Source organism: Mycteria americana, chromosome 1 (genome assembly GCF_035582795.1).
Source record: "Mycteria americana isolate JAX WOST 10 ecotype Jacksonville Zoo and Gardens chromosome 1, USCA_MyAme_1.0, whole genome shotgun sequence".
Classification (NCBI taxonomy): domain Eukaryota; kingdom Metazoa; phylum Chordata; class Aves; order Ciconiiformes; family Ciconiidae; genus Mycteria; species Mycteria americana.
This window is the reverse complement of record NC_134365.1, coordinates 48727458-48748347: the sequence shown is the minus strand read 5'-3', so window position 1 is coordinate 48748347 and position 20890 is coordinate 48727458. Positions and strand designations below refer to the sequence as shown.

Below are 20890 nucleotides of genomic sequence, written 5' to 3'. Positions count from 1 at the left end.
TGTAGGTCCTTTCCATGGGGTACAGTCCTTCAGGAACAGACTGCTCCAGCATGGGGGGTCACAAGTCCTGCCAGCAAAGCTGCTCCAGCGTGGGCTCCTCTCTCCATGGGTCCACAGGTCCCACCAGGAGCCTGCTCCGTCTTGGAGCCGGCTGGCATTGGCTCTGTCCAACATGGGGGAAGCTTCCAGCAGCTTCTGACAGAAGCCACCCCTGTAGCCCCCCTGCTATCCAAACCTTGCCACGCAAACCCAATACAGAATTCATTCTTCTGACTGTACCTTCTTCTGTGCCTCCTTTAGGCATGGCTATATCGCTACAAAGAGCCCCTCTTTGGAGAGCTCTTGGCGGTGTTGACAGTTTCTTCCTCTGGCTGCTCCTGCCCACTGACAGTTCGTTATTCCTGGCCCTCCTCTGCTTTCCTCAATTTTCCTGCCCCTGTGTGCCCCAGGCAGCTGTGGGGCTTACGGAACTGTGGGAGCCTTTTCCCACCATGTCTCTGTTCACAGCTCTCGCCAGGACTCCCCACCTCGATCCCAGTGAGCAGTTTCATTCTGTACTTAGGTGAAGCTATTCCTGTAGAAACCACTTGATTCCAGTGCCAAAGTCCCAGTGGTCAGGCATGCGGTGTTTTCCTTTGCAGTTAGTCTTGGGGCCACCCGCTGATACTTGAGTTACTAACAAATTGATAGGCTCCTAGAGAGACTAGAACGCTTTTGGCCGTTTCAGTGACTTCGTACTTCTCCCCCGGCTTGGGTGCATCCACCGCTGAGCCAGCCTTGTAGCATTTGTGCCCATGGAGTCACTGGCACCTGCTTTTCATTTACACATCTGCTGCCCTTCCCACTGGCAGACCAATGGCGTACAGTACAGGTGTGCTCTGGTGATTAGTCCCTCCAGTCCAGTGGTGGTGGTTTGTTTTTGGTTTGGTTTGGTTTTTTTTTTTTTTTTTTTGCCAGGGAACCACCAGCCACATGCACTTCTGGTGGTGCTATGATCCACTAGTCCTTGTTCTTGAATTCTGCCTTGTGTCTACCTCCCTTCTCTTTGGCTCCATCTGGAGCCTTATTACTCTTCAAGCGATGGCATCCTTCTCCTTTGAGGTCGCGGCTCCTTTCCCTTTCTGCGCTTCCCGTTATGATTTCCTCCTCAGTTCCTGGGCTCTGATGTAACCGTGCTCTGAAGTGTCCATCTCCAAGTCACTGATGTCACTCAGTGTTGTACATTTGACCCCATGTCCTGCGGATCACAGCATGGCTTACCATTTTCCAGGACTGAAACTTCATGTGCCCCCCTAGACATTTTTTGTTCAGAGGCAGCCTGGGACCTGCCTGAGAACAGAGGTGTTAATTAGGGACACCAGGGTAGGCTGTTCGTTCTGCTTGAGCTGTGGCACTGGACATCATGGAAGCAAGAAAAAGCAATGAACCCCAACAATGTAAGCAGTTAACAGCTAACAGTGTACTAACGGGAAGCAGCAAGTTCACCCACCCAAAGAAAGAGGCGCAGTAAGAAAAACCTTGGGCACAAGGCTTTTGGTCAAAAAGAGTCAAGGATAAGGTTTGTCTTTGTGGTATCAAAGATTGCTTTCTAAGACCACAGCTCCTACGGCAAGAAGCTGGGTATTATTTAAGCCCTGCCAAATGGGTTTGTTCCACTTGACGTTCAAGAAACACCGCAATGGGAGACTCTTTGAAACGGTCCGATTTTCCGTACTTTCCTCTGAAGCAATGGAGAGAAAGGAAGATGTTCAAGCTGGACAGGTCACATAGCACCATCATGCTGATGTCACGAGCTGGAGGAGCCATTGGCAACTGTGGAATGTGGCAACTGTAACATTCTATACCGGCTGGCAACTGCCTTCGTCGGTTCAAGCAGGCTGGAGAAGGTACCACTGCCTTCGTTCAAGTGGATTTTGCCGTCTGTTGGAGTTTTCTTTCGGAAAAGCAGCAGAGCTAATGAGGTGAAGGTCCCGTTTTTGAAAGAACACTACTGGTTTTAGGATAAGATTAGGGTTTGCCTGACTGTTGACAGCTTTACCGTTTTCATGTATGTTCTGCCGGTATTAAGAGAGTGGAGGAGAAGCACAAGAGGTGACAATGGCCGCAGCTGGGAGTGACCGCTATTTCCATTGTTCTTCGCCCTACGCACAGGTAAATGCTGTAGATTTGAGCGTGGTTGGTATCCTTGATTTTCTTGAGATATCTGTGTTGAAAGGGAGGTTTATTATGTAAAGTTAGCAGCTGATCTGTCGCTCTCTCTGGGTCATGGCCGCATCTGGAGAGCAACTATCTGATTTTCAGAAGTGGTGAGAAGAGCTAACGGTCATCTAAAGGATGGAGAATTTCAGGTACTCAAGGAACACCCAAGTTGAAAACTGTGCATAAAGACCACTCATCACTTCCTTATTGAATCAACATTATATTGATTCTGAATAAATCGGCCATGTTTATAATTTCAGTTTACAGGGGGTTCCTGAGTTTCTGCACAATCAGTTATTTAAAACCAAGTGCTTCAGAATGGTTTTGTCCTTGAAAGAAATCTTTATATTCCACCTGGTGAAAATCCAGGGGTGGGTGTAGGGCTCGTCGTTGCTGCATCCGTTCCAGCATCGGGGATTTAGGCGTTAATGCCTGGGAGATGGGCTTTGCTCCAGACCCCAGCGTGTCTCAGTGGATGGCCCAGTTGTACTGACGACAGTCCAAAAGTGGCGTGTTTTGGAGATGCTGCTCCTAGACCCAGCTGTCAATGTCTGGAACTGGGCGAAAGTTACCTTCCAATATTCCAATAGTTTCAAGACTGACTTTGTTTGCCTTTAAACAATTACACAGAAACTTGTTAAGAAATAACCGGCAGCCTAGCATTTACAGCTCTCAGCTGGCATGTAGTTCATATCCCGGACATAAACCTGAGTTTCTGTGTTCAGGATAATGGTCATGAGCACTTGCCTCTTTGGAAGTAGGAGTTTGTCATGTGCTTCAGGAAGATACCTCCGGTTATAAGGATAAGGGAATTGCATAATCCGAGAGGATGCTAAAATCCCTAAACTTTAATAAAGCAGAGGTACAGAAAAAGGATTTCAAGTGTGACTAACAAAGTGACTCTCGTTGTGAAAGTGCTCTCTCTGCAATATCGTGCAGACTTTTTAGCTGGCGATGTATCGATCAATAGAGGGAGAGCAGCGCTGTGATAATATGTATGAGTGAAGCAGCAATAACTAAACAAATAATTCAACAAATCCAGGTAGCTATTCTTTTTTTCCCGTTAGGCTTTTGTTTGTTATCTATAAAAGCATCTGGGAGATGGTGTGAGCAGTGTAATGACAGTAGTCTCAGAACATCAATTCCCAAATTTTTAGTTTTCCAGTTTTTGTTGGGAATCTTTCTGGGTTGTTTCTCAGTCCTTCTTTTCCCATAGGCCCATGTCCTTTAATAGTAAGAGAGCACTAGTGCAAGATGTGCACTTGTGCAGCAGATTTCATTTGAGATTGACCCGAGTATCCCATTGCGCAGGAAGGGAATCTGAGCCCCATTTCAATTAAGTGACTAACAGATGTTTTTTCTTCCCAGCATCTCATGAAGAGCCTGCAGTACAGTAAGTAGACTGCTTTACTCCTATTCTTATCCAGGAACAGTTTGGCACCATGAAAGCTCCATTCACCTGACTTGAGATCACTTTGGAGGTGTCTGGAGCTTCAGATAACTTTAAAGATAACTTTCACTGCCCTAAAATAGCAGAGCGTGGTCCCCCACAATCTTCGTCACATGTACTAGTCACAGCAGTACACCGTGTACTAATCTATTTACTCCATTTTTATGGTTATATTTACAGTATCTGAAAACTGTTTTCTCCTGCAGCAAAAGTACCGCAACATCTCCTGTTTCTGGGAAACACAACCCTCAGGCTGTTTGAGGATCACCTGTGCCTTCCGTCATAGTAAAGCTCGCAACATAAATGGACTGTTTTTGCCACCTAGTAACAGTGAGTAAAAATATTTTCTCAACAATTTCTTCATTAGAGTAAGTAAATACACAAAAATGTCCTTCCACTGCTTCCTTCCAGTGCTTACATGATATATATTAAGGTGAAGAAATGTACTGTGGGAAATCACTCAGGTATGATCTGCTGTCCCAGCAAGCTCAAGGCAAAGCAAGGAATTGTATTGGCGTTTGAATAGGGTAGCCACGTGAATATTTTTAGCTGTCGTGTTACGGATCTTCCTAATTATCAGTGACATGAAAGATGCGGTCACAAATGGCAATTTAGGTTGCTAAGATCCGTGGAGAAAAATGTTGCTTTACTTGGGTATTTGCTTCATTCAGTCTCTCTAGGAGTGAAAATGGTTAGCAGGCAGGCAATCATTTAAGAGAAATGACGAGTAGCGTGTGTGGTGGGGGGAGGAGGTTGGCAGGGCCAGTAGTAGCAATACCTGTTGACAGAGCACAGCATGTTACATGGATGAGACACCCCTTGTGCAGATAATATGAGATTACAGGGCTGTGTGTGCAGATGTATTTCCAGTTCATTGTTCTGAATACATTTGTCAGGCTTGAACATTGGATGCAGGCCACTGAAGTCCAGTAACAGTGTGTAAGGCAGTACAATAGCTGCAAATCAGAGCACTTCTGAAAAAAGCCACCATTACAATTTGGGTTTTTTTCCTCAGTGCTTTCTAAGGGGAGCTCTTGTCTACCAGGAGGCCTGTTAGACAGCTGGAACCCGGAACAGGGTAAGAGTCCAGGGCAGGGAACCAAGACAGATGTCAGAAATGGGGGGGAAGCAGGAGTGAGAGCAAGTCAGCATGACTTGACATAGATGCGTGAGCAAGTGGACTAAAATCTAGGTGTTCCTGGGCCTTATCTCCAGAGCTGTGGACAGGTGTCGTAAGAGAAGGCCAGAAAGACCTCTAGTCAGAAGCAAACACCTTGTGTTCCTGGAATTCCCCTAGGAAAAGGCAGCCTGTCATATCTGGGCGTGTTGAGCCTAACTAACCCCAGGGACCAAGGCAAGAACTTGAGTGCTGTTTCTAGGAGTGTCCATACTGCTTTTAGTGCAGTTCCCACATCCACAGCACCGGCCCGGGACAGCTAGTGCCGTCGTAAACACCACGTCGGCACGCTGCTGGGTGTGGTGCGAGTCAGAGACGATGCCCAAGAGGCACTATGGACAAGGGCATCCTGTGTAAGAGCAGCGTCCAACGATCAGAAGGAGAAAATGGACCCAACCCTTTTTCTTTTGACTGCAGTATGGATCAATTGAAAGGCCGGGTGCTCCACAACAACACTGCAAACATTAAAACTGCATTCATTCATGTCAATACGTAGAAATCTTGTTAAAGTAATTGAAGTTTCATTTGGCTTACACTCCCTGGAGCTCATAATACCCTGTTCTGGACATTGAAAAAGGCTCTATCAAGTTCAAGTGCTGTAGCTTACTTTCTCTTGCATGAGAGACAACAAATCGGATCCACAGGAGTGTTATTACACTGGGTTTAATATGATACACGTGCTGCTCAGAGGCAAGCAAGAGATGCACAAGAATAACAACAACTGGCATAAAAGAAAATGCCCACGCTTGATCTTCCTCTTTAAAACTGCATAACATATCCAGCGTCTCTATTTTTCGTATAATGCACAGAATCCTGATTGTATCTCTAGTTGCAGCTTGGTCAGCTTGAACAATACCAATAGGCTCACCATTTTTCGTCACTTTTGTTTTCAGCCCATTGCATTTCCTGGCTCTCAGAAAATGCTATCCCAGTAGTGAAATAGTTTTGCTGCAAAGATGATGGGTAGATATAAACTGCTAAGGAAAAGAGTAGCTTTCCTGATCTTCTTCTTCTGATTAAGTGTCAATTATTTTCATGAACTTCATATTCTTTCTCAAAATCTACATTTTGTGCTTCGTAAAGAGAGTTGTGATTCAGAAAATTTTGATAGACAAAAAATGCCCACAAGTTCGGAATGGGTAATCCTGTGCTTAGCACTGCTAAATCCTTCAACATTGATGCCACGGGGAGCGATATAGGCCTGCCTATTCTTCAGCATGTTTAAACTGTTTTCACCCCTGGGGTCCTAAACTCATTGACTCCCTTCAGCCCAGGTATTACTAAGCACACGTTTCCCTGTGTTGTAAGTGTCCACCTGTTGTTTCATACTTTCTGTAGCTGGAAGATGCTCTTTTGCCAACCTCCGCAGAAGATTTTGCCTAAAAGGCACAATGTGTCTACTGAATGATTCCTTCAGTCTGATCATCATTTCAAAACTCTACCTGCTGGTCTGCACCTGGATTTGACCTTCTAGTTCCCTCCAATAAAATAAATGTAATGTTCTCTTCTGCAGATGCCCCATTGCAACAGGGTGTCCAAGAAGGGATTCTGCAGCCAGCCCATCGTCAAGAACCACTCAGAAAGCAAGAGAATATTCTACTACCAATTCACCCTCCACTGATTATAAACTTCAACGATGAAGAGGACGATGAAGAGGACGATGAAGAGGAAGAGAACTGTAAACAGATTTTTTCTTTCTTTTACAAGGAAGTAGAATGGGGTTTTTTGACCCTCACAATGTACTTCACAATTGAGTTATGATAATAACCCTCACATGTTTAGAGAAGAGTTGTTGTCAGGTTTTTAACATCGTTTCCAGCTAATCCCCAAACTCTTGGAACTGGTACTCACCAGATGTGAGCGAGGCAACATTTTGTAAGTCCTGTGAAATGCCTAGCTGTCTATTGCAATAGTGGTATAATTCACACACCTCTTTTTCACAAAAGAGAGTTGAAAACATGATCCACGCTTCAGATGGCCATCAAATACTCTTCCAAATGTCTGAGAATTTGGGGATGAAATTACAAGTTTAGGAGGTAGTTCTTTTCTGGGCAACACACTTTTGAACAGGGGCTGGCCACACTCATCACTGAAGGTGAAGTCACAGGTTTGGTTACAAAAGACAGTTGTGTGACTTCAACTTAAATCATTTGTTTGACTGATTTCCTAAACTCTGTAGGCAGCCTCATTTTATGACAGAATGTAATCCTTAATCGGGCAAAGAGAATCCATACAAAACTCTTCACTAGTTTAAATGAATGTGTATGTGTATATATTTTTATATATACACATATATATATATTAGCTTTTTAAATGTAGTTAAACCATTGACTGTATTTCACTTAGAGATGAGAGCCTCATAGGGAAGGACTGAATTGCACATTCCCAGAGAGTGAAAGTGAGAGAACAACCTACTCTCATGCGTGTACTCCACAAATTACTGTGCTAGTTCTCAGGCAGCCCCAAGCCACTTTTCACCTTCCCCCTGCCCTTTCAGGTTGGCTGGCAGGGCTGCCTGTTAGTGCTTCCTAACTCAGTTTCTGTCTGAGTAAGCCACATGACTTTAAACAATCTAAAAAGTTGGGCTTTGCTGATCTTAGTAGCCTTAACAGAGACTGATCAGGAGCACTCACATCACCAGCTCTGCCAGCAGGCATTACGGAGAGTAACTGTGGGCAGAGGTTTTGTGACAAGCACTCCCTGGAGACATGTTTAATCACAAGACTTCCTCTTGAGTGTGAAAGACGGATTATTTTGAAAATGAGTCCTGAAGATCTTTTTGAGTCCTTTTAAATCAACACACGTTAGCGTCTTAATATGTGTTGGAACTGCAATTCCATTGCTCTTGGAAATACCTCATATTAAGGAATCATTTTTCTGTCCAGAAGCAGAGGTTGCACTCAGGAAAAAAAAAAGCCCGTGACCGAAATGAAACCCACCATGATATTGATTATTAAGAATTGTTGAAGGTTTTTGTACAGATACCTAGTAATCTTTTAAAAATTATTTCCTGCAGACGTTTCTGATTGGGTGCCTAAGACTGCTGCAGAAATTGAAGAGGAAAGAGCAATAAAGGAAATATGCTATAAATCTGGTAAATATGAAATGAGTCACTCTTTCCTAAACAGCAATGCTGCCAATATAGTAAACTTGGGGGTTTTTTCCCTCTTGGGGTATGTTTAGGAGAGTATTATGGGATTCAGTACCCTCACGAACACCAGTCGACAAAAACTGTGTCTTCACCTCGGAACAATGAGCTACTACCTTTGGAAGCTACTGAGCGAGACTTGCAGAAAGGCAAGTACTCTTCATCTTCTTGGACAATGCTTACTGCTTTTAAAATTACTGTTACAGGGAGAAACTATTACATAGTGTGCCCCTCCTCCCCGCTTGTTTAATTTAGTGACAATAAAAGAGAGCATATGAGAAAGAGCATAAAAATACTTCATTAATTTTTCCCCAGAGGTAGATAGATATAGATATGTAGTGTCACACACGTAGTGACTACCCGCATCGACTGTAGATGGAAAAGGTAGAAATGGGCTATTAACCCTACGTGTACTTTCGTGAGATACACAACATGGGTCTTTCATATCATTTGTCTTCACCATCAAGATTTATGTACTCTAATTTTAACCATCCTCAGCTTAGGAATGTAGTTTAAATTTCTCACCTAGGCTCTCTGTTGCAAATGGAGAGAGACAGGCACTCTCAGGGGGCTATTTACTGCATCATAAGGTAGTGGCAAAGAAAGGTGAGCCGAGTCCCTTTCCCGGAGGTGCTCCACGCTCTCTGCTGGCTGTCTTGGGTGTCTAGGTGACAAAATGTTGCAATACATCAAACTTTCGTATAACTAAATTTAGATGAAGTAAATATCCCCTCTAAGTCTCTTATAAAAATAAAAGCAAGAAAGTTCCTTTTTTTTCTGAATGCTGGCCTTTATCCAACATAATTAAGGTCAAAGGAATACAAATTCATAAGTATTTACCTCCCTTATTATGTGTCTCCTTCATTCTTGACCAAGTGGCATGACCAAAAAAAATCTGTTGTAGATTTTATACTGAGCAAGTAATATATCATTCCATTTTAGGCGAGAGTTATGTTCTTACTGTAACAACCCACCAGAGGAATCAGGAGATGAGTCATGAAAAATTGCTGGGCAGAACTATGACCTGCTACTTTTAATAAAAAAGAATATTATTGTTTGTTTTGTGTAAATTTCAGGGATAAATTCTTGATGATACTGTTTTATGTAAAACAGATTTGAGTAGGATGATGTGCTAATAAAAAAATGGGAATGGAAAAATTGTCTCCATTGCCAAGACTACAGACATGTGAAGTCATGCTTTTTTGACCGACGCTTATGCCAGCCTCAATTGTTCAGCAGAACTGTTCAAAATTATTTCCATCTCAATTCTACATTTAAAAAGTTTTAGATTTATTTAATATATGAGCTTTTAGTATATGTCTTTATTTAGAATTAGATAAATTCAGAGAAAAGGCTAGAGATGTTTCCCCAAAGCATTTCTTCAAGTGAGTTCTCTGAGGCTTTAGGTACTATGAGGACATGCATCTTGAAAATACCATAAATTCAGTCAGGTAGGAGTCATAAACATCAGTCAGGAAAAGGGAGACGCTAAAAAGAACGAGCAGGTAATTTGTAGCTGTTCTTTACTTTGGGGCCATAGTCTTCCTTAACCTGCGTATAATGGTATTTTCTTGGAGAGCCTGAGAGGCATACCTCAGTTACACAAGACAGGATCCAAAAAACTAACAACAGAGAAAGAAGAACATAAAAGGAGAGGGTAAAGGAAATTGCACTAAACTAATCGCTAGCTCATAGAGGTGGGAGGAAGAGAATGGCAGTGCCATTCCCTGTGCTTACACACAAGCAGCTAAAACTTTCTTTCTGTTGCCTTTCCAGGTGATGGTAATACAATTCCTACCAAAATTAATAATGCAGAAAAAGAAGGAGGGAGTTCGGGATTGAGAGCACTGACAGAGAGTATTCCCAGAGCAGATTGTAGATCCTTTGGAAATGGAGGTAATATACTTTAGCATCAGCTTCTCATTGCTGAACGTCACGCGATAAATAAAATAACTGGATATATTTGGATTGGGCTATCCACAAAGAACATGTTTTTAACCTTGTCTTCCAGCCTCCAGTCCCCTGTACTATGTCAAATTTTGAGTAACAGCACAACATTTTTGCTTGTTTTTTCACTTCTAGGAATCCACACTTCAGACCCCAAAGTAAAACAAGGTTACCAACAAAGGGGTCAAAGTAAGGATGATGAAACGGCTTCCTCCATTCCTTATGTGAGAGAAACTGGAAGAAAGACTTATTTCAGTTCTTCAGAACCTCGAAGATCAGCATATGTCGTCTACCGTACTGTCACCGCCACTCAAGAACCAAAGCTCAATGGATCTGCAGGTGGGTTCCGGCTTAAAATGGAGGATTCTTACAATGCCGCAAATATGCCTGTCTGTATTGTGCTGCCTTTGATTTTGTCCCTGCAGGTGAATATTAAGTTATTTAGGCCTAAATACAGGCAAGAGTAAGTTTGACCCAGCATAATTTTCACATGTAGATTGCAGCAGTATCCACAGACAGAAATGTAAAGCTTTCTGAAGCTCTACAATTAGTCAGACAGAATATTCATGAACAATAATTGAGCCACCTTCATAGCAGGAATTCATTTCTCTGCCAACAAAGAGGCATGATGCAATGACATGCTGATGTGCACCAATATACCGATCCCCACTTTTTACAGCATCTTGTATGTGATTTATTCTTTTGAAATATTTAATAAACCTCAGAATACTCCACCTTTAACTTCTTGTTTCACTCCAACTATTCATTGCAATAGTAGTATAAGTCGTTTGCAGTAGAATTTCAGTTTCCTTTCAACAAACGTTTCTTCTTCAACTTTTATCCTCCCAGCAGGGGATGAAAAAATGACCTGGCTTTGCACAGTATTTTTCCACAACTAGGAATTCACTGGAGTTTTGATAATGCTGGATTTATGATTGTTTTGGCTTTAAAGTACCCCATAAACTGAAGCAGAAGTACAGAATTTCTGCTGCGTTCTGGCCTGAACTGAGAGGAACCAAAAGTGCTTATTTACGTTAGCAGGAGAAAAGGAAGAACAGGCAAAGCCACGTCTTCCTGCAGAGTAGCAGGGGCCAGGTGAAGAGCGCTGTGGGTACGCTGTACTGCAGCTTGCCTTGTCAAGTTCTGTTTGTAGTTGGAAGTGGGCTTAGCTAGGCAACCAATGCTCTTACAATTTTAGCCGCATCGTTTGTAGTCTTTTGTTATGTTCACGACCTGCCCGTGTCCAGGATGCACCTAGATGCTACAGACAGAAGAAGTAATTCATAGTTCAGCCAGAAGGTGTCCTTCGGAGCGCACTGGTCTCCACGGGCTCAACCATGGATGTTCCAGAGCTCCACGCAGCACCTATGCAGTGTAGAGGAAGGATGTATCTGGGCAGGTAGTCAGCACTTAGAGGAGAGTAGGGGATGAGGGGGTTGTGTTCAGAGCTGCTCTTGAGACAGTCTGAGATACAGATACATTCAGAGAAAAGGCTAGAGATGTTTCCCCAAAGCATTTCTTCAAGTGAGTTCTCTGAGGCTTTAGGTACTATGATGACATGCATCTTGAAAATACCATAAGTTCAGTCAGGTAGGAGTCATAAACATCAGTCAGGAAAAGGGAGACGCTAAAGAACGAGCAGGTAATTTGTAGCTGTTCTTTACTTTGGGGCCATAGTCTTCCTTAAACCTGTGTATGATGCTATTTTCTTAGAGACCCTGAGAGGCATACCTCAGTTACACGAGACAGGATCCAAAAAACTAACAACAGAGAAAGAAGAACATAAAAGAAGAGGGTAAAGGAAATTGCACTAAACTAATCGCTAGCTCATAGAGGTGGGAGGAAGAGAACGGCAGTGCCATTCCCTGTGCTTACACACAAGCAGCTACAACTTTCTTTCTGGTGCCTTTGCAGGTGATGGTAATACAATTCCTACCAAAATTAATAATACAAAAAGAGAAGGAGGGAGTTCGGGATTGAGAGCACCGACAGAGAGTATTCCCAGAGGAGATTGTAGATCCTTTGCAAATGGAGGTAATATACTTTAGCATCAGCTTCTCATTGCTGAACGCCACGCGATAAATAAAATAACTGAATATATTTGGATTGGGCTATCCACAAAGAACATGTTTTTAACCTTGTCTTCCAGCCTCCAGTCCCCTGCACTATGTCAAATTTTGAGCAACAGCACAACATTTTTGCTTGTTTTTTCACTTCTAGGAATCCACACTTCAGACCCCAAAGTAAAACAAGGTTACCAACAAAGGGGTCAAAGTAAGGATGATGAAACGGCTTCCTCCATTCCTTATGTGAGAGAAACTGGAAGAAAGACTTATTTCAGTTCTTCAGAACCTCGAAGATCAGCATATGTCGTCTACCGTACTGTCACCGCCACTCAAGAACCAAAGCTCAATGGATCTGCAGGTGGGTTCCGGCTTAAAATGGAGGATTCTTACAATGCCGCAAATATGCCTGTCTGTATTGTGCTGCCTTTGATTTTGTCCCTGCAGGTGAATATTAAGTTATTTAGGCCTAAATACAGGCAAGAGTAAGTTTGACCCAGCATAATTTTCACATGTAGATTGCAGCAGTATCCACAGACAGAAATGTAAAGCTTTCTGAAGCTCTACAATTAGTCAGACAGAATATTCATGAACAATAATTGAGCCACCTTCATAGCAGGAATCCATTTCTCTGCCAACAAAGAGGCGTGAATGCAATGACGTGCTGATGTGCACCAATATACCGATCCCCACTTTTTACAGCATCTTTTATGTGACTTATTCTTTTGAAATATTTAATAATTTATTGGTAAACAATTTAAATCTTCGTAAGTGTAAAAAGTGATGTCATCTTGCCCGTTTCAGTCATCGCTCTTAAGCTGGGCCGAATCTCCATCTTGAGGTGCCTCCCTGTCTTAATTGCCAATAAAAGGAACCTCCTTCAGACAGAGCAACCCCTACTTTCAGTTGAATAAAGTTAAGCGAAGTGAATCCCAACATCCCTGCTTCGTCTCGGGGACGAGTAGTTGTGGGGTTTTTCTGTTTTCTTTGAACGTTTGCTTTGATTCAATGTGGGCAGACGGGTATGGACATTACAGGGAGAACATTCTTAATGTGAAGAATACATCTTACCAAATTTCCAGGTTCAAAAAGGATAGAGCATTTCAGTAAAAGGTGATCAGCATTCTTGTCATAAGAACAACCATTACCATTTTCGCTACCTTTCTTTGCAGCAGTACCTGAGCCACGTGGTGGGAAATGCTCCAGACAAAAGAATCAGCTTGACACAAACAGAAGATTTGGGACCCAAATGGAAAACTATGGTAATCCTTACACGTTGGGTATAAACTGAAAATTGTAGGGGTCTTGTGCAATTACTAACTGGAATTAATGGAATTAAGCTGGACTTAACAGAAAACCAGAGTATTAATAATATTAACTTTTAACCAAATTTTACAGAAAATGGTTAGTCGTTAGGCAGCATACTCTGATGCAAAATCAACTGCCTAGCACAAAAACATCGTCTTGCCTTGCATCCAGTGCTTTCGCAAGCAGAGATGAAAAAGGAGACTGGATTAGGGATTCGTTTAATCTAAAAGCAAGTGATGCCTTTGGGAAGATTTGCAACACAGGAACAGTCACTTTGGTCAAGTCAAGGATGTCCGTAGCAGAATTACCTCATCTGGAAGATCCTGTGAGCCTGATGGAAACGCTGCAAGATTACAAATGATCTTTGAAGTGCTAGAGAGAAAGTCGGTGTTTAAGACTAGCTCGTATTTCAGAGGTGACGTGTGATCCACACGATGCATTAACGGATACTTCAGTTAATGTAATATTTAATTCCCAGATTGGGCTAAGAGCGTCTTTCCTGAAATCGTAGCTGAAATTAAGAAACAATGTGTATGTTTTTTCTATAGACAAATACACTTCAGGATCTCACAACGCACCGACTTGGAGGAACAGATATCCACGTGCAAAAACCTTCTCCAAGGTTAAAACAACCAGTCAGGTAACTGCTGGATAGAAATTGTGACAGTTCAGTCTTTTGAGCAAAAGTGCCATGTCTCTCCCCACCTAGAAAATGTACAATTGCTCTTAAAACTTCCCCAACCAAACCCCGCAAGATTCTAAGCAATGCTGAGTAGTCCGAAAGAGCGGAGCATAGTTTCATTTGTTTGCAGACATGTAATTTTGCCTGTAGAACTAACCCGTGATTTCTAATTTTCCACAATCTTCCTGGTACCAAAGCAAAATAGGTACCTGCCTTTAAAGCGAGGAACTACAAGAAGTGGGTTTTGGCTTGTAGCACTGGACAAAGCGCAGTAGAGGCTGTATGAGTGTGATCTATTTGTCTCTCTCTTTGATTGCTTGTGAAGCGTCTGCAATAGCGGAACGATGATCAGCCGAGGTTCAACTTCATAAGAGGACGCAGGCTCCAAAACATTCACCAGACGCCCTAAGGACCATTCATACATTTTACAGCTGCCTTGAAAGCAGAGATTAGAACCTCTGTCTCATGTCCCTCGCATGAATGGCCAAACCCTTGGTCTGCACTCTCTGCTTCATTGTGACATTTCCTGCTCCTCTCCCATCTCTGCGTCCCCCATGGACGTAGCAGGGCAGTTCCATACTCAGCACGAGGCTGTTTTGATTCCAGTCTGAGATGTAACTCTGTGGAGGCACCACACAGATGCAAAGCACCGAAAACACCTTCTGTAACCCCTCACCAGGCTTGCTACCATAGTTGGTTTCTTTGTGCAAGTACCAGCTGGTTCTCAAACATCTGCTTGGGAAGGTTGTAGAGGAAAAAGACTTGAAGGGAACGTTTTGGAACACCGGTGAATTAGATTAGGATGACAGTTTTTATTTCTCTTGCTTCTAGAAGTGAGGAAAGTTTACTTCCTAAAATGTTTCTGAAAGAGTATATAGTTTGACTCTAGCAAATGATGCCCAAAATGTTCTGTACATCTATTTTGACAGCAGAGCCAAGAAGACATGGAAGTGAATTTAAAAGGAGAAAGATATGTAGACAGGAGAAAGAGATGAAGCGAGTGCGTCAGTTCTAACTTGAAGTAAGGAAATTATCAGCTGGAGATCCAAAGATGACAACATTGCAAATTCCAAGAAGAAGAAGTAGGAAGTACACTGTAACATTTAGAAACTGACAAAAATGGAAATGTGTGTTTAAGAAGAGTGTTTGTATATTCATAAATGTACCTAAGAAAAATAAAGATGCATTCTGTTTGACCTACACTATTTGCCTTGCTTGTAACAGGACTGTGATGAGTTAAAAGAAACTCCCCTGAGCTTTGACTGTCTTGAATTGACAAGCACCAAAGTATGCCTTGTTTGAACTCATCGTTCAACTTTCAAGTTATTTGCAGAAAACTCTGCACCTCAAATCAACAAAACATCTTCCTCTCTCCGATTCCTACCCCCGACTCCATCACCGGCAGCGCCCTGTGCATGGAGGAGAGAGTGACCCACAACACAGCTAGCCTGAGCAGGCACAGGCTGTGCCGTGCCTTGCCGTGCGGTGGCTGAGGGAACAGGGCTTGTTTAGCCTGCAGGAAAGGAGGCTGAGAGGAGCCCTTACCGCTGTCTACAACTACCTGCAAGGAGGTTGTAGCCAGGTGGGGGTTGGTCTCTTCTCCCAGGTAACAAGCCCTAGTGTAGTCAATCAGGAGCTGGTGGAAGGCTGGGACTTGCGTAAACTTGGTAAGAGGGATTCATGCTGGAATGTGGAACGTCTAATCAAGCATGACTGTCCTTGGGAGTAAAGCACATCCTGGCGAAATATGTAAGTTAATTAAGATGTTTTTGGACAATCTGAAACTGCTAGCAGAAGTGTGATAAGAAGCAGCCTTTCATGAACTATTCTCATTATAATACTAAAAATCACACCCCTTGAGCCTGAGACCCCGGCCCAAGCACACACCCCTCACCTATGAGCAGGTGCAGAATATTCAAGTAGCACTCCAGCTTTAAGTTGAAATAAGAGAAATGAAAACCAATAGAAAACTGCTTTGTGGAATTACTTATGCATATGTATAACTAGGACATATAAATATTGCACTTGCACGACCAAAGTTTGTGCTAGCTTTGTGGAATGACCACCTAGCACCCACCTCTGCGCAGACATGAAAGAAAATACCTCTGCCCTGTGTGTATAATGGTGTCTCGCACACCAGGTAAACCACCTCACACTTGTGGGATAACAGTTTTGGTGACCCCGATGGGACTGCGCTGTCAGCCTTGCCCGGTTTGTCTTGCCGCATCTGACGGGGAGAAGAAGAGACCTGCGTGGACTCCAGCGCGCACCGACCTGTTGATGGGGGATTCCTTCAGCTCCTCTCCTGCAGTCGGGTGGTAAGCGACACAACGGTGCAACGCTACTGAAAAGAGGTATATTTGGGGGGGATATGAGAAGAGTGGGATAGGGGCAAGATCTCTCAGGAAGCAGGCAGCATTTCTTCTGTTCTGGGCTCTGCATAAACGCATCAGGAACGATATGCAGCCGTAGCATAATTTTGTTTGTTTCTACACGCTGTTCTGTTCTGAGTAATGAAGGGAGATGTCCCTTGTTTTGGTTTGTGTAGGAAACGCTGGGTGTTTTCGGTACCGACATGGGCGCTGCTGCTTCCCAGGAGGCACCCCTTTGCTCTCCTCTATGATGCATCCTGAAGAACTGGAATAAATTGCGGGGGGGATCCCATGACTAAAAATAAGCTAAAACGATAAAGTAATCAATGGTGGCCACAATATCAATTGGAAGATGGTAAAAAATGGGCTGAGAATGGATCCTTGAAACACGACACTATGTTGCAATTAATGTTGTTTTGTCGGAGAACTGAAAAATGGGATGAAATACCTTATGTGGATATGTTTTCCGCATTAAGAAATGACTGAAATATTGGGAAGAAATGTGGCTTAATGGATTCTAAACATCAGATTGGAATATATGCGCTAAAAGAGAAAAAGGAAAAATCTTGTTGTACTGAATCGAAACAATGCAGAAGGAATGTATAGTACTGTTAGAACTGTAATGATGACTCATAATCCCAACTGGGGAGACGTACAGGCTCTCCTAGAATATTTGCTTACCACTGAGGAGAGGAGAACGATTTTAGAGAGGGCTACAGAAGGGGCTGATCCAACAACGGGGGCGAGCAGGGAGAGGGTGTGTCTAATACCAATATGTACCTCCCAAAAGAGGATCCGGAGTGGGATCCAAACATAAGTGAGGGATTACAGAGGGTAAAGGAATATCAAAAGTTAATTTTGTATGGGATTCAACATGAAGTGCAAAAGCCTAAGACTTTATCTAAACTAGATGAGTAAGGCAGGGGGAGAAGGAAACCCCATCAGCCTTCTATGAGAGATTGTGTGAGGTAGCTCGAAAATGGACAGATCCGGATGCGGAAGATGACAGCAATTCAAAGTTATTTAACATGCTGCTTATTGGTCAAGTGACAGCAGATACAAGAAAGAAATTACAAAAGGTAGACAGTGCAGATGGCATGACAACCTGAGTTATTGTCAATCACATAGAAGGTGGATAAAGTTTCCCCAGCTGTTCCAGCCAAGCTGGGGAATGAAATAATAGATTTTTTCATTGATAGTGGAGCCACACATCCTGTCGTAACTAGTTGTAGGGGACCCTTAAGTAGAACTAAAATAAGCGTTGTTGGTGCAACAGGGAAAACAATTTTAAGGCCGTTTTGACAACCTATGCAATGTTCACTTGGACATACTAAATTAACTCATGCATTCCCTTATATGCCAGAATGGCTCTTACCACTGCTTGGATGGGATTTACTTTGTAAACTGAATGCACAACTAACTTTTTGTAAAGTCTCTGTTCAGTTGCCTGTTCCTGCCTGGCAAGCCCAGATATGTTTGCTAACCGAGAAAGATTCTAATGAAGAAAGGAATATTCCAGAGGAAGTATTGAATGCGGTCATACCTCTGGTGTGGGCATCAAAGATGCCCGGACGAGCAAAGAATGCGACCCCGGTAAAGACTGAACTGAAACCAGGAGCTCAAACGGTAAGAAAGAAACAATACCCCATTGAGCTGGAGGCCCAAGAAGGATTAGAACCTATAATAAGCTGCTTTTTAGAACATGCATCGTTACGGGACTGTTAATTAGAATTTAATACTCCCATCCCACCTGTAAAGAAGCCCCATTCTTCTGAATATAGACTGGTACAGGACTTAGGAGAAATTAATGCAAGGACAGTAGATGTCCACCCTGCGGTCCCAACTCCATACACCCTCACAGAATCACAGAATCGTATAGGTTGGAAAAGACCTTTAAGATCATCGAGTCCAACCGTAAACCTAACACTACCAAGACCACCACTATACCATGTCCCTAAGCACCTCATGCAAACGTCTTTTAAATACCTCCAGGGATGGTGACTCAACCACTTCCCTGGGCAGCCTGTGCCAATGCTTGATAACCCTTTCAGTGAAATAAAATTTCCTAATATCCAGTCTAAACCTCCCCTGGTGCAACTTGAGGCCATTTCCTCTCGTCCTATCACTTGTTACCTGGGAGAAGAGACCGACCCCCACTTCTCTACAACCTCCTTTCAGGTAGTTGTAGAGAGCAATAAGGTCTCCCCTCAGCCTCCTTTTCTCCAGGCTAAACAACCCCAGCTCCCTCAGCCGCTCCTCATAGGACCTGTGCTCTAGAAACCCTCCTTACGACAATGGCCAACAGGAATACTCCCTTCACAGTGTTAGATTTAAAAGACACCTTCTTCTGTATACCTGTGGATGAGCAGAGCCAGACCATCTTTGCCTTTGAATGGGAGAATCCAACTGCAGGACAAAGGACACAACCCTGCTGGACTGTCCTTCCCCAAGGATTCAAGAACAGCCCTACCTTGTGTGGTAACATACTAGCCAGAGAATTGGAATGATGGCAAAATCATCATGATGCTGCAACATTGTTGCAATATGCTGATGATGTGCTAAGTGGTTCTGACAGTTATGAGGCATGTCTGGAACCCACCATCAGTTTGCTCAGCCTTCTGGGCTTGGCAGGGTATCGGGTTTCTAAGAAAAAGGCTCAGATTGGGAAACAAAAAGCTCCAATATATGGGGGTTGAACTCACCAAAGGGCAGAGAGAATTAAGTACTGAGAGAAAAGAGGTGGTCTGTACAATTGCGGTACCTACATCAAAGAAGCAATTGAGAGGATTTCTGGGAATGGCCGGATGGTGGGGCTTATGGATTCCCAATTTTGGGCTAGTTGCCAAACCACTGTATGCTGCTGTGAAAGGACCTGAGGGGGTTCTCGAATGGTCACCTGAACGTAGGAAAAGTTTTGATGAAATTAGAAGGAAACTCATGGGGGCTCCTGCTTTGTGACTCCCGAATTTGAGGAAACCCTTCCAGTTATACGTACATGAACGACAGCAAGTGGTATTAGGAGTTTTGACACAAAAATTGGGGAGCTGGAAAAGACCGGTGGGATACTTTTCAAAGCAATTAGAGGAGGTCGGTAAAGGTTGGCCTGCTTGTTTGAGGGCAGTAGCGGCTACTGCAACTTTGATTGAAGAATCTCAGAAACTGACATTAGGCCAACCGATTACTGTGTTTGCACCTCATGCTGTGTCTTCTCTCCTTGACAATAAAGGGCATCATTGCATCTCCCCAGGCAGGTTAGCTAAATATCAAGCTGTGCTGCTGGAACAAGATGATGTTGTAATCTCCCTGACCTCTGCTCTAACTCCTGCTACCCTGCTCCCGATTTCCGAATCCGGTGAATTGCATCATGACTGCTTAACCACCATCGAACAAGTGTATTCTAGTAGGCCTGATCTGCGAGACAAACCCCTACCGAATGCAGAACTGGAGTTATTTACTGATGGAGCAGCTCTGTGTTGGAAGGAAGACGGAAAGCTGGATATGCAGTGGTAACACGTACTCAGGCCCTAGAAGCTAAATCTTTGCCTAGTAATACATCTGCTCAAAAGACAGAACTGGTTGCGCTAACACGAGCTTTAGAGCTTTGTCAGGGAAAAAGAGGCAATATTTACACAGACTCTAAGTATACATTCGGAGCAGTGCCTGCACATGGGACAATTTGGAAAGAAAGAGGACCTTTAAGTTCACACGGGACTCTGATCAAATATGGGACAGAAATAATGAAGCCCTTACAGGCAGTCCTTCAACCGAAGGCGCTTGCTATAATGCATTGTAAAGCGCATCAGAAGGCAAACAGTGAAATCACAAAGGGAAATCGAAAAGCAGACCAGTTAGCAAAAGAAGCAGCATTACAGAAATCAAAATTTGAAGGAGCTTTAATTCCAGTACCCCATGTGGAATTATCGCCCCCACAATATACTGAGAAGAAAAATCAATTGGCAGAGCAATTAGATTGTTCCAAAAATGATCAGGGTTGGTGGGTGACACCACTGAAGCAATTATTAATTGCTGAAAGATGATGGAAATGCTACTCGAGACACTGCACCAAGAAACACACTCGGGAGCAGATGCACTAGTGCTAATTGCCAAAAGACACGTCATTGGGCCAAGAATGCAAAGCCTAGCAGATATAATAGTTAAAAAGTGCGCTATCTGTTGCGCCCATAACCCCCAAGTTGCAAAGAAAATCATGGGAGGAGTCGTAAAACAAGGAATAACTCCCGAGGAATACTGGCAAACAGGTTTTACGGAATTGCCAAGGTGTAATCTATATAAATATTTATTGGTAATGGTAGACACCTTTTCTCGTTGGCCCGAAGCTTTCCCTTGTCGCACTAACAAGGCTAGGGAAGCGATTAAAATTTTATTGAAAGAAATTATCCCCAGATTTGGTGTTCCAGAAGGTATATCCTCCAATAAAGGACCCCACTGTATTGCAGCAATAGTGCAGGGAGTTAGGGAAGGTGTTAGGGAACCAGAGTTAGGGAAGCTGTTAGTCCATTTGAGATCCTGTACGGGAAACCATA

The 20890-nt window shown here is 43.3% G+C and overlaps 1 protein-coding gene across 1 annotated transcript; it reads left to right on the top strand.

The window, feature by feature from the left end:
* Nucleotides 1-2097: 2097 nt before the first annotated feature.
* On the top strand, nucleotides 2098-15276 carry LOC142412451 (uncharacterized protein C12orf50 homolog). Its single transcript, XM_075508172.1, has 10 exons — nucleotides 2098-2151; nucleotides 3568-3592; nucleotides 3830-3979; nucleotides 6340-6504; nucleotides 7843-7920; nucleotides 8010-8123; nucleotides 11836-11955; nucleotides 12142-12345; nucleotides 13841-13932; nucleotides 15199-15276. Exons 1-10 carry the CDS (start codon nucleotides 2098-2100, stop codon nucleotides 15274-15276), a joined length of 1080 nt encoding a protein of 359 aa, XP_075364287.1.
* The last annotated feature ends 5614 nt before the right edge of the window (nucleotides 15277-20890 follow it).